At 42.0% G+C, this 14,876-nt stretch overlaps 1 protein-coding gene across 1 annotated transcript in view; it reads left to right on the top strand.

Annotated features, from left to right (window-relative positions):
• Window positions 1–14,795, top strand: part of LOC142741874 (interleukin-5 receptor subunit alpha-like) — a 40,139-nt gene extending 25,344 nt beyond the window's left edge. The window contains exons 8-10 of the mRNA XM_075851199.1: window positions 5,227–5,338; window positions 8,184–8,262; window positions 14,754–14,795. Coding sequence (XP_075707314.1) covers window positions 5,227–5,338; window positions 8,184–8,262; window positions 14,754–14,795 — 233 coding nt within the window. The remainder of the gene's footprint in view (window positions 1–5,226; window positions 5,339–8,183; window positions 8,263–14,753) is intronic.
• Window positions 14,796–14,876: the final 81 nt, after the last annotated feature.

Genomic DNA, 14,876 nt, shown 5'->3' with positions numbered 1-14,876 from the left:
CCGTTGTGAACTGCCCATTTTTTCACTGTCGTGTGTATATAGCTTTATAGCCCTCTTATCTACTGACAGCGATCCAGGGTGACAGAGAGAGAAGGCGGCTAATTGTTACAGAGCTGCACAGTGCGTGTATATATACTACAGATAAATATATATAAAATATACAAAAAAGTGTTTTTTTCACATTTTTTTGTGATTTGTCTGCTCATAATAAAAATGAAAAACACGGAATTAAATTAAACTAATATAGAAAATGAAAGCCCCAGAAGTCTTGTAAAAAAAACGAAGCAAAAATAGTTGTGATATTCAAAGTGGTTGCAAAGACATTATCGTTTAAAGAAGTACATATCAGAAATTTAAAATTTTACCTGGACACGGCCATCAATGACCCTTGGTCATGAAAGGGTAAATTTCAGTGACCAAACAATAAAACAAATAATACTGCCTTATGGTTACTAAATAAGACTTATTTCATATCACATGCAAAATATCTTCTCTCCTGTACCCCTTTTTATTCGAACCAACCCCAGTACAAGATATGATCTATTTCTACGTTTGATTAAAAAAGATGCATAGAAGAATAGAAGAATGTCCTAAATTTGGTGCGGCTTTTTACTTCTATACAGTACATAAATAACAATGCCACACAGTTAAGTGAATAACAATAAAATATATCCTCTGCATCAACACTGTCGGATTATAGGTTGAACTTGATAGACTTGTGCCCTTTTTTTAACCTCAACTCTGGTGGTCTAGGGTATTGAAGGGGTCTTAAGACCAGCCGTTTGTGGACCCACTGTGCTACTCCAACGGTGTAGCACACCGAGGGTACAGGCACTGACAGACGATACTTTGGCAGATGGCTGAGGATCAGAAGGCACAGTTCGTAATAGGTATGAAGTCTTAGGGTATGTTCACACAAAAACGCAAAATACGTCTGAAATTACGGAGCTGTTTTCAGGAGAATAAAAACAGCTCCTGAATTTCAGAAGTTTTTGCATGTAGTTTTTCGCGGCGTCTTTTACGGATGTAATTGGAGCGGTTCTTCATTGGAGTCAATGAAAAACGGCTCCAAAAACGTCCCAAGAAGTGTCCTGCACTTTGACGCGGGCGTAATTTTACGTGCCGTCTTTTGACAGCAACCCGTAAAATTACACCGCGTCTGCACAGAACATCATAAGACCCATTGCAAGCAACGGGCAGATGGTTTCAGACGTATTGGAGCCGTCTTTTCAGACGTAATTCGAGGCGTAAAACACCTCCATTACGTCTGAATATAGGTCGTGTGCACATACCCTTAGGCTCTCCTCAGGTAGCTGGATACAGACTGGCAGTGCACAACACCAAGCAGACAGATGGTTGGTAACAGGATACAAGGTAGTAGGATGCAGACTGGCAGTGGGTAGCAGGACGAAAGCTGGTAGAGGATAGCTGGACACAGACTAATAACTGGACATAGGGTGGTAGCGGATAGCTGGATGCAGACTGGTAGTAGATAGCTGAACACAGGGTCGTAGTGAATAGCCAGACACAGACTGGTATTGGATAGCCGGAAACAGGCTGGCAGCGGATAGCTGGATACAGGCTGGTAGCGGATAGCTGGATACAGGCTGGTAGCGGATAGCTGGATACAGGCTGGTAGCGGATAGCTGGATACAGGCTGGTAGCGGATAGCTGGATACAGGCTGGTAGCGGATAGCTGGATACTGGCTGGTAGCGGATAGCTGGATACAGGCTGGTAGCGGATAGATAGATACAGGCTGATAAATAGCATGTGTGGACTGGAATCAGGATGCAAACATGAACCTTTGCAGGGCACAACTAGGTTGCACCAAACTTGCTCAGGCACTAGGTGAACTGAGGAGGTGCCTTATATAGTCCAGGAAAAAATCAGGGATTGGTTTGCGGAATTGTGTATATCGTGCGCGCTGGCCCTTTAAGAGGCCTTAGAGAGGACACCGCTGTGAGCAAGAGAAGAGGCAGGCAGAAGTGGAGTTGCTGTCCTCAGAAGGTTTCCAGGACCTTTCTTTGGGACCAAAGCCTTTACAATCCACTAAATCAAATGTCATCTTGCAAATTATTTTACAGTCAAGAATGTCCCCAACCTCCAACTCACGTCAACAAAGTTTGTAGTTCACCGGATTTATTATCTTCTTTTAAGACTTCAAATAGACTTGGTAAACGAGGAGTAAAATTGTACGAGGGCACTTTCAGGCGGATGTTTTCTGAAGAAAGCTATACTTTATCTCCAGGTGAATACTGTGAAGGAGATCTCCTCTTATGTGCATATCGCTACATACGAGAAGCAGCTTCAAATATGGCAGATTTCGTTTGCTGCCAGACCTGCAAATAAAATCCCATAGGTGGAATTGACAGCAGGAGTCTCAGAGGAAGCAGGCACAGGAAGAGCTATCCAAGAATGCTGACTGTATACAATGAAGAATGAAGAGGAACCTGTTGATTCTCCATAATAGTTGTTATAGGGGAATTCAGCCCAAAGTAGAAGACTTACGGATTTGTCACATTGGGCAGAAACAAAATGACGAAGAAAATTCTCCAGGATCTGGTTCACCATCTCCACATGACAATATCAAATGGGAGAGACTAGACATGGACCGCACATCCACTGTATACTATGATCAATTGCGGCTAGGCAAAATATTTAAATATGAACGAGAGGTTCTTTGTAACATTTTGATCAAATTGTATGCAAGCCCACTTGCCACTTCACGGCGACCTCTAAAAGTGGGTCCCTACTCTACCGGTTGCACCACCGCGTGGCGGTCACCGCCACCGCAGCACCGCTCCTGCAGAGGGAGCAACCCAGAGGCAGGAATGACCTCATAAGTGTTCCTGCTCCTGCTTGTACTCTCAGTTGGCCACTGGGGGCGCATTGTAAGGTGAGCTCATTCCATCTGTTCACTAGTTGTGCTACTGTGTGGTGGTGTCTGTTACTGTGGTGCTGCACTTGTGGGGGGACGTGGCCCAGAGCCAGAGAGGCTTGGCTTGATGGCATGGGTGCTTTTGGGCCTCTGGGTTGCTCCCTCTGCAGGAGCGGTGCTGCGGTGGCGGTGACCGCCACGCGGTGGTGCAACCGATAGAGTAGGGACCCACTTTTAGAGGTCGCCGTGAAGTGGCAAGTGGGCTTGCATACAATTTGATCAAAATGTTACAAAGAACCTCTCGTTCATATTTAAATAGTTTGCCTAGCCGCAATTGATCATAGTATACAGTGGATGTGCGGTCCATGTCTAGTCTCTCCCATTTGATCTCCACATGACCATTAGACAGGATGGTATGCATTAGAGAAGTCCAGTTTGACATCCAGAAGACCACACAGTGCTCTCCAAAATATTGAAGTGAACTGTCACCGTAGGCTGAGACAATATGGAGAGGCAGGCCATGCAGACAGAATATATGTGTCACGGCGCAGGGTGTGGACCCACTGGGCTGTACCGCATGGCGGAATAGCAGCTGGTCAAACAGGTACAATACAAAGTCTATAGTCCAGGAAGGGTACCTGAGGCAATGTAGACAGTAGCAGTGATTCAGGCTGAAGATAAGGCTCCGGCAGTAGACAGACACCCGGCAGGATGTGACGCAGTAGAGGCAGCGGAAGACACATCTCAACTTCAACTCTAGATGGCAGAGGCACGGGATACAGGGTACAGGCAGCAGGAACGGGTAACACTGGGTACTGGAAAACACTAGGAGACCATTTGCAAGACAAACTTCAGGTACACAACAACGCTCAGGCGAAGATCAAGAGGGCAGAGCCCTTTTTATAGTCCAGCAGCATTCTGGACTGATTGCAGACTTCCTGCAATTATGCGCACACTGGCCCTTTAAGGCCATGAACGCACGGGCGCGCGCGCCCTGCGGCAGACAGTCACAGAACCAGGAAGTGAGTGCCGGCGTCTCTCAGGTGGGAGATGCCGCCGAGCACTCACACGTCCATGGCCGCGGCCGTCAGAGGGTAAGTCAGAACGACGGGCCGCGGCCATAGATGTTACAATATGTTTCACAAAGAGACTGGCAAGACAAGGAGCAGAAGGAGGACTGTTGTAGTTGTTAATGGATGACGCATTCACCAAGAAGTAAAAAAGTCATTTTAACTTTATTTTGCATGTCAATACGAATACGGCAACACCAAATTACAAAATAAAAACAATATGTTAAAAAGAAAATTGTGTGGCCATTTTCAGGGACCCAGAACTTTTTTATTTATCAGTCGATGAGGCTGTGTGAGTTGCAGTTTTTATTGGTACCATTTTGGGGTACATATGATTTTTTTGATCACTATTTATAAAAATAAAAATTAAGGTAAGGTAATCAAAAAACAGCAATTTTGGCAGGTTTTCTTTTTACCGCGTTTACCATGGGGGTTAAATATTGTTATATTGTAATAGTTCAAACTTTTACAGAGGCCAATTGTGTTCCTTTTTTATTATTTACATTCCCTTAGGGGAAAAATGGCAAAAGGTTTTTGCTTTTACTTTTAATATATTTTTTTCTTATGTTCCCCCCAAAAAATTTTTAATAACATTTTTATATACCAAGATATTACACCTTGGAGCGCCCTCTTATGACTTAGATGCTGCCCTCACTAATGGCCGTGGCATCTAAGTGGAAAAACGGCTGGTATGTGAGTAATCTTCGATTCCGTTCGTTAGCGTGAGTTGTCTGCTGTAATACACAACTCACACCTGGAGTTTATGGAGCAGGCTACGACCCACCCGAAGTATGATGTACATGTACATTAAATGTCGGTAAGGGGTTAAACTTCTGCTCATCCTGGGCTTAGGCTTTCAGTGGGTGGCCCATCTCAGTGATTAACAACTATCTTTGTATGGACACTTATAAAATCACTACGGGTATAAGAGTACGACCGCCCACTGGACTCCTAAGCCCAGAATGAGCAGAGGTTTAAATGAACAAATTACAAGTTATACTGAATCTTTTGCCACAAAAATACATATCAATCTGCCCAGTTCCTCCTGCTCTATAACATGTAGCCCGCAGATTAGACTGCATTTTCAGGTTCTCTTTAATCAGATGCAGCATATTTTCGTGACAGATCTGCTTTGACAGTATGTACATATTCATACCGTGTCACTAAATTGGTACTAAACTTACATAAATGAAGCAGTGTAGTTAAAAAACACTTATTATATAGTATGAATAATTATTCCTTCGTTAATGACAATTACTTTTTTATTTTTTATTTAGATGCACCCCAAGAACCATCTGACAAATCTGAACTTGCAGTTCTGATCATCTTAGTAGGGCTTTCTTGTTTTATAAGCTTGCTTATAATCATAATAGGCGTTCAGTACAAAAGGTAAGATTTAATGTATAAAAATGGAATAAGTAAATGTTGGAGAAAATGTAAAGTTATTAAAAATAATAGAAAATAAGAAGGCAACACTTCATTAAATTAGAAGGTAATTGTAAAAGCTTGTTCAAATCCATGGGAGTAACTCCAGGCATAGTAGCTGCGACAGGGTCCTGGGTTCCCACCGAGGTGCAGGAATGGCACTACTCCAGAGAAGTGTTACACTGCCGTAAATTTAAGAAGGCACACAAATATAAGAAACTGTAAAATATCTTATTACAGAGCAATGCCTCTTTCTGGGGTGATGTATGGAGCTGGCTTAAAGATGATCTGTCACCACATTATAAGTGCCCTATCTCCTATATAAGGAGATCGGCGCTATAATGTAGGTGACAGTAATGCTTTTTATTTAAAAAAACGATCTATTTTTACCACTTTATTAGCGATTTTAGATTTATGCTAATGAGTTGCTTAAGTGGGCGTTTTTTTTTACATTAGACCAAGTGGACGTTGTACAGAGGACTGTATGACGCTGACCAATCAGCATCATGCACTCCTCTCCATTCATTTACACAGCGCATAGGGATCCTGTTAGATCGCTATCTGCGGTCTTATACTTACACTTTAACGATACTGAAGTGTTTAGACAGTGAATAGACATTCCACAGAATGTCTATTCACAATCTCTGCACTTCGTTACCCTGTCTGTGGTAGTTACAGCAGAGGACGCGTGATCTCGCTGTCAATGACAGGTTACAACGAGATCACGCCTCCTCTGCTGTAACTACCATAGAAACAGTAACGAAGTGCAGAGATTGTGAATAGACATCCCGTGGAATGTCTAAACACTTCAGTATTGTTAATGTGTATGTATAAGACAGCACATAAGGATCTAGCAGGAGTAAATGAATGGAGAGGAGTGCATGATGCTGATGGGTGGGGAACCCATCGATCAGACAATTATCACCTATCCTGTGGATAGGTGATAATTGTCGTTTCTGGGAATACCCTTTTAATAATTTACACACACAACCACATTCATGCAACTTTGCATCAAACAGTAATTATAAGAGAAAATTGTATGAGAATTCAACTTCGCGACTGTTATGCATTCTCAAGCGGACCCCTTATGCAAACAAAATGTACTCTTCAAAAAAACTGTAAGATATGAGGAGTTTATACATACTAAATATATTCACAGGCGAGTGAGTTAAAGAAACGCCAAACCCACTAAAGTTCACCAAGCTATTTTTGCATGCAAATAAAATTAGGTATATTTTCTTCCATCCCCCTATACAAACACTAAGGTCCGCGATTACAGGCACGGACGGCCGCTTACATTTTCGGCCCATGCTCCCATACAAAGTATGGGAGCACGGCCCGTAAAAAGCAAAAGAATGGACATGTTCCATAATTTGCGGTACCCTTCTACGGCCCGGACACCTTCCCGCAAGTATATGGGAAGGTATCCGTGGTCAATAGAAGTGAATGGATCCGTAAGTGCGGACCGTAACTACGGTACGCAATTACGGACGATTTTTCGTGTGCATGGGGCCTTAGGCTGCATTTCCACATAGTGGCCGAAGTGCGTTTTTTTTGTTTGCGATTTTAAAAACCGTTTGGAAAAACCACTCCATTTTGCTGCGATTCTGCAAAAATTGCTGAAAAAAAAAAACACAAATTGACTGCACAGCGTAATCCTAATCAATAATAGCAAATCCCTGAACTTGATCTAATGCGTTTTTTATTTTCTAATACCAAACGTCAATGGATGAAAAAATATTTTCTGTCTGATGGAAATCTTTTCCATTCTTCGGAGATATATTAGACATTCTTATCTAGTTATCGAGTAATAATAGTGTTTAGCAGATTTTATACTAAAGATCAAGTACGGATTTATGTTTGTGTGTGGTGCAAGTGACCTATTTGACGCTGCGATTTGGACGCTGGTAAACTCCCGGGTCGTGGAGTCAAACTGACTAATTAAGCACATACGGGTGAATAGACTATGTACGGTTGATCTTCTTACTCCTTTTCTGGAAAAAAAAAAAGACCGTGGGTGATAACATGAACAGATTATGTTACCCCCTCCCTCTGGGCCATCTACAGCCATAGAGGGACAGTAGGAGGATCAGAGATCACATTCTTCTCCTCTCCCTGTAGGTTGCCTGAAGATCCCCCACTGGTCCCACTCTCCTCCTCCTCCATGGGCTGAAGGAGAGCTGCTTTTCAATTAAACGCCAAACCTCTGGAGTATTGTTGTGTACTGCAGTCATACCATCCTAATAGCAATTATATATACAAATGTTAAAGGATAGATAGGGCCGTTAATTTTTATTTAACTTGCAGTGTAGTATAATAGTGTTTAAATATGATACAATAAAAGTTAAATCTTATAATTTCTATAGTGAGTTGGAAAACAGGCACCACCATATCTAGGAAAGTCATGTACATTTCACCATTTTTTAAATAATTCTGTCATGACTAAAATAGTGCACAAAATGGGCAGGGTAAAAAGTTGCGTCAATTTCTTAAAAATTGGTACATCACACCAGTCATGAGATGTTATAAGGGAGAAAAGTGTCCTGAGCTGGGCCAAAGTTATTATGCTGTATATGACATTTTGATAAATTCAGCGCAATTTGTGTCATGTCTGCCAAATAGTAAATGCATTTCATTATCATTCCTGCGATGCTATGGATAAATGTTCCCCAATGTTTCCTATTGGACTGCAACAGTTGCCAAATTGTAGGTTATACAAATTCTGTGTGTAGCTAAAGCCTAAATCCACAAACCTTGAGAATCAATGTAATAATAATAGTAAAAATATTTGATTTTTTTGTTCTTTTAGGATATCCAAATTATTATTTCCTCGTATTCCACAGCCAAAAAACTTTTTTGATGAAACACAAGATTACAAAACAAATACAGTAAGTAATAGTAATTATGACTAGTGCACAAATACATTTTAATAAAATGTCTTTGGTACATACACTTCTTTTCAGCGTTAGGGTATGTTCACACGCAGAGTCGTGATTTTCGCAGCATTTTTTACGGCCGTTTTTGGAGCTTTTTTCAATAGAGTCTATGGAAAACGGCCCCAAAAACGTCCACAGAAGTGTCCTGCACCTCTTTTTCGCAGCCGTTTTTTTACACGTAAATAAACGCCGCGAAAAATGCTCCATGGGAACAGAACGCCGTTTTCCCATTGAAATCAATGGGCAGATGTTTGGAGGCGATTCTGCTTCAGATTTTTCAGCCGCTTTTTGGGCGTTTGCGGCCCGAAAAACGGCCGAAAATAGGCCATGTGAACATACCCTAATGCTTTTCAGAAGCAGTGGCTTTTAAGCAGCAACTTCATATACATCGTGGCATTACTGCAACATTACTTCTTATATAGAAACTGTTGGGAGACCCAATGCCACAGTAAAGTACTTAGGCTTAGGTACAAGGAGCAAACTTTCCATTATCATCTTTCAGCCCAGATCAACCACAAGCACATACCTTCATAAATAAAGAGATCCTAACCCTTGTCCTGTGTATCAGTCTTTGGTAAATTCTCCCAGATACTATATTTTTAGATAATTGATCAATATACTCATTTTAGAGTTTCCATATGTCAGATCATATTATTTTCATTCTCTTTATGCAAAATCAACTGAAATTTAGACTTTGTGCCTCACTGGGGACCCAGGGACCGATGTGAGTGGATACATCCTATGTAAAGAATTGCATATGTTAGCGCTATATAGAAAACCAGGAAATAAATGGATGTGGTTACTTATTTCTTTCTATTAAGACCATTTGGAGTGGATTGACTGGTCCTAAAGGAACACAAAAACTAGAAATGTAAAATAAAATTAAACAGAAGATAAACTTGCCCTCACTTTGTCGGCGGAGGAGGAGGAGGGGGAAAATAGCTGTTCTCCTGGGTTCCAAATAGGGGAATTCTTTCACTATTTCTCATAGTTTTGATCGACATATGAGACAAAATAGGGAATTTCTGTTTTTTCTTTTTTTCTTGGTGTATTTACTATGTTTAGTGTTCACCAGGGAGATCTTTTCCCTCAAAGTAAACAATGTGATTTTTTCTCTATCTAGCCATTTTCACATTATTTACAGAGCGAAAATTTTGTAATGAAAATTAGATTATACGAAATAATACTAAAGTACACTTGGATTTTTTTCTTACATGACTGTTTTTTTTTTCAGACGATTCATTTACTGTAGGCAAAGGGTTAAACGAGGTTGATGCCAATTGCCTCATTAGTAGAAAAATTCCTCCCTAACAAATATGCAAATCCCTGGATCAACATCCCATTCCAAAGTAAACAATATATATTATTTTTTTTTACACGTGTGTAATCCTTAAATCCATTATAAAACTAAAACATTAAGGCCTTTTTACACTGGGCGATTATCGGGCAGACAAGCGTTCATAGAACGCTCGTTCACGATAATTGCCCTGTGTAAACAGGACAGCGATCAGCAGGTCTCGTTGATCGGCGCTCGCGGCAACGGCCGAATATCGGCCCTTTAGTCTTCAGGAGAATAATGCCTGAAAAAGGAAACAATGGAACAAGGCTAAGGGTATGTGCACACGCACTAATTACGTCCGTAATTGACGGACGTATTTCGGCCGCAGGTACCGGACCGAACACAGTGCAGGGAGCCGGGCTCCTAGCATTATACTTATGTACGATGCTAGGAGTCCCTGCCTCGCTGCAGGACAACTGTCCCGTACTGAAAACATGATTACAGTATGGGACAGTTGTCCTGCAGCGAGGCAGGGACTCCTAGCATTGTACATAACTATGATGCTAGGAGCCCGGCTCCCTGCACTGTGTTCGGTCCGAGACTTGCGGCCGAAATACGTCCGTCAATTACGGACGTAATTAGTGTGTGTGCACATACCATAATTGTTTGACTATCCCCATGTTAAAGAGCACATTCTATAAATGGATTATACGGAGTAAGAATTTAGAGTAAATATGTGTTGTTTGCGGAACGTTTGTGATTGCCCACATTTCCAAGGATATGAAATTACAATGTCAAAACCACAATTAGAAATGCAAAGTGGAGAAGAAAATGTTCATTGACGTTTACTTCTGTCATTGTATAGGAATCAAGGCATTAACGTTTTTGTTGAAAGAAAATGCAAAAATTTTTTTTAGACTAAATAGTACAGTATGCTAACATTTTTAATAGAGTAAGCATTGGTTGCTCTATTGGTTCAACAATGTTTCAATATGGCTAACACAGTATTAAGGGCAAAACTGTGGATGATACACCGTTACGGGGTCATCTGTATGTGACGCACCGTTACGGGGTCGTCTGTATGTGACGCACCGTTACGGGGTCGTCTGTATGTGACGCACGGTTACGCGGACGTCTGTGGGTGACGCACGGTTACGTCTGTGGGTGACACATGGGGACGTCTGTGGGTGACGCACGGTTACGGGGACGTCTGTGGGTGACGCACGGTTACGCGGACGTCTGTGGGTGACGCGGACGTCTGTGGGTGACGCACGGTTACGCGTACGTCTGTGGGTGACGCGCGGTTACGCGGACGTCTGTGGGTGACGCGCGGTTACGCGGACGTCTGTGGGTGACGCACGGTTACGGGGACGTCTGTGGGTGAGGCACGGTTACGGGGACGTCTGTGGGTGAGGCACGGTTACGGGGACGTCTGTGGGTGACGCACGGTTACGGGGACGTCTGTGGGTGACGCAGGTTACGGGGACGTCTGTGGGTGACGCACGGTTACGCGGACGTCTGTGGGTGACGCACGGTTACGCGGACGTCTGTGGGTGACGCACGGTTACGGGGACGTCTGTGGGTGACGCACGGTTACGGGGACGTCTGTGGGTGACGCACGGTTACGGGGACGTCTGTGGGTGACGCACGGTTACGGGGACGTCTGTGGGTGACGCACGGTTACGGGGACGTCTGTGGGTGACGCACGGTTACGGGGACGTCTGTGGGTGACGCACGGTTACGGGGACGTCTGTGGGTGACGCACGGTTACGGGGACGTCTGTGGGTGACGCACGGTTACGGGGACGTCTGTGGGTGACGCACGGTTACGGGGACGTCTGTGGGTGACGCACGGTTACGGGGACGTCTGTGGGTGACGTACGGTTACGCGGACGTCTGTGGGTGACGCACGGTTACGCGGACGTCTGTGGGTGACTATTATGGGGGACATCTACAAATGTCATTTTTGGGGAGAGGGTATTTGTACATTACTACACTGGTCAATAACAGGAAGTAGCAATATGTTGTCCTGTAATGGCTGCTCCCTATTGTTATGCAGACAATCATGCCAATGACAGACGGTTGTAGGGTACAACAGAGGATTGTGTTTTTTTTATTATATTTTTATAGACCGAGAGGAGCCCATCTCTGCCTCTATGTGGTACAATCCAAGCTCCTGTGTTGTCCTGATGACAGGAACAGGGAAGTGGCTGTCAGAAGAGACGTTAACAGACCTCAGCAGCTACTGCAGAGCGAGCTTTCTGACCGATCTCTCTCTCAGACACACACACACTAGGGCCAGTTTCACAGAATTAGGAGTACCTGAAAGAAAAACCCACACCAACATAAGGAAAACATACAAACTCTATACAGACGTTACCCTTGGTATATTCTAAACCATGACCAATGAGACGCAATACTGTGATTCATGTACCGCATTTCTCCTGTAGCCGCCCCACTCCTTGTTTGGAAGGGTGCGTGATGTAACCAATGGGCAGGGGATGTAGATGTGAGTATATTGCAAAGATCATTATTTTTAGATTTAAAGGGGTTTTCCCATCAGGGACATTTACGACATAGCCACAGGATATGTCACAAATGTCAGATAGATGCGGGTCCCACCCATCTCAAGAACGGGGTGCCCTAAACCCCGTTCTACCACTTTGTGTTGCAGCTGAAGCGTGTTTTCCAACCATGCAGAAGAAAACTGTGTAGCTCGCTGATTCTGTAAGTCCCATAAAACTGAATGGTAGTTACAGAAAGCGAGGTAGCTCAGCGAGCCGGAAATTGCACGCTTCAGCCGCAACACAGAACGGGGTTTAGGGGGCCCCGTTCTACAAATAGGTGCGAGTCCCAGAGGTGGGACCCGCATCTATCTGACATTTAGGACATATCCTGTGGATATGTCATAAGTGTCCCTGATGGGAAAACCCCTTTAATGCCCCAGAATGCCAATAAAATCACTGGAAATTTTTATCAGCATATTATGCAATGATTTTGATAATTCCCATTTTGAAAAATTTGCTGCATTTTCGGTCACTCTTGCTGTCTCACAAATGCATCCTACCAAAGTACTCATAAATCTCCCCCCTCGTGTTTAGGTCCGTCAGAATATGTATTAACGGTGTGATCATTTATTGTGACATACTTACCTTATTACATCTTATATCACTCTCATCTAAGATCTGCATTTCATGGCTGTTCAATAACATTTTCAAGAGAATTAGCTACAGGCTCAGCCTGAGAACTATATGTTGAAAGAATGTTAAGTTCTGCTCTTCATTTACTAAGAATTGTATGTTGAAAAGGACAAGATTGGGAATATAACCCCAATATTATCACTGGTCAGAAAGTAAGACACATCTATAAACATTTTCAATAAAGATTTTTTTATGTTTATGGTCCACTCCATATTTTATATTACATGTAGGGTAGGATTAACCAAAAAGCACAGTAGGCCTGTGCCTATAGGTGGACCTGGTGGAAGGGTTCATGCTGAGGGGAAAATGTGTATATGACTACACGGAGTAATGTGTATTTATATGGAAGTTTATGTATATATTGATGTCCTTACTGAAATTCAAAAGCCTCTAAGATTACTTGGCTACCATTGCTTAAAAATATATAAATGCGAGATTTAGATTTTTAATGCATACATCTAATTTAAGCCGGACTAATAAATATATATATATTTTTTTTTTATTGTAAACGGATTTCAATCTATTTTATTCCTGCTGTCAAAAACACTGGAACCCAAACAGAATTGAAATCATTGCCAATGTGAACAGAGCCTAAGGTGATCTCTGTACTACATAATGGTAATGTGCATTGTTGCTTATTGATCATAAGGAAGTTTGTATCAAATACCTTTTTGTGTCAAATACTGGAAAATTGTTTCTTTTCTGTATTTTATAATAATGTAAATAAAAGAATTTAAATGCTCAATTGTATATTCTTACAGATATAAATTGTTCTACATATTGTATATTGGACATTGAGATGTTTGGAGACTTGAGTGTTATGATCACTTGGGCACTGAGGACAATAATTGATATGGCAAACTTGTATTTTCTGCTCGGTTAAAGTAAAACTCTTCATTCTACCACCATTATGGCAGAATTTCTGCATACCATGTTATTGAGTTTCATGTACAAACAGCCTAGACTCCCCCTAGTGGTGACTATGTACACGTGGAGTAATTTGTAGGCAGGCAAAAAACCAGACACGTAATCTGTATAAAAAACACACACAGGCTATATCCAACTTTGCAAGCATTTTATTTCCCCAATGTAGCCGAAATAAAAAATGAAGGCAAAAACCCTTAATATTTTTCATTTTATTTTTTTTAACATTTTGGGTTTACAGCTCCTACGCAGACCTATGTTTCTCCATGGTTACAGATGACATACAAACCCTGTGTAGTCTGATCCTGCAGTCATACTCCCCTCCATCTGTCCTCTACTTCTTGCTCTCACAGCTAATGTACATTAGCATGAAATAGGGCACCAATGAAAGGAAAGTGTAATTGTAGGATCAGACTACACAGGGCTTGTTTGTCTGGAACCAAAAAGAGACACACACATAGGACAGCTGCATAGGAGCTGAAAAAAAACAAAACAATAGGATCTTTTTTTTTAATGAGGACTATTTGCAAAGTTTGCTTTTTATTTAAGATGCATTAAATCAATATACAAATGTATGCAAAGGTGGACATAGCCTACAAGCCATTTCTATCTAAGTTTTGGCTTAATGTTTCAGGTGGTTGTCTTACATTTTCTGAACAGTGCAGTTCTCCTGCATACTGCAGCAGGTTTTTTTGCATGTATACTTTTGAGCCCAAACCAGGAAATTGGAAAGATGCAGTCATCTTTCTTCTGAAACCATTCTAGTCTGACAAAACCCTTGTAACATGGTGTGTTTTCAGCAGACAGTATCCAATCATCATTATTCAATAGCTGAAGGGATCTGTCAGCAAATCCCACCTTTTATCAGTAAAGCCCACTATTCCATTGCAGTCATGCTTAAGTGTGTGGAGTATATAATGGCACCAGGTTAAGGAACGGACTGGCCAAATAAATATCCCAAAGGGAGCTCAAACTATGGAAAAATCCCCGGCACGTTATTCCTTCATTAAACTTAACATATGACTTTACATATTTAAACAGGAAGCGTTTAACCCAAATCCAGCTTTCAGTAAACTTGTGTAGCCACTTCATGGCCGAGTGGTTTTAGCTCCTAGTTCTTAATATCAAAACTTACAGTTGACTTAAACAGCACTAGCTGGGTGG

The sequence above is a fragment of the Rhinoderma darwinii genome, chromosome 2, assembly GCF_050947455.1.
Source record: "Rhinoderma darwinii isolate aRhiDar2 chromosome 2, aRhiDar2.hap1, whole genome shotgun sequence".
Classification (NCBI taxonomy): domain Eukaryota; kingdom Metazoa; phylum Chordata; class Amphibia; order Anura; family Rhinodermatidae; genus Rhinoderma; species Rhinoderma darwinii.
This window is presented reverse-complemented; position numbering and strand designations above follow the sequence as displayed.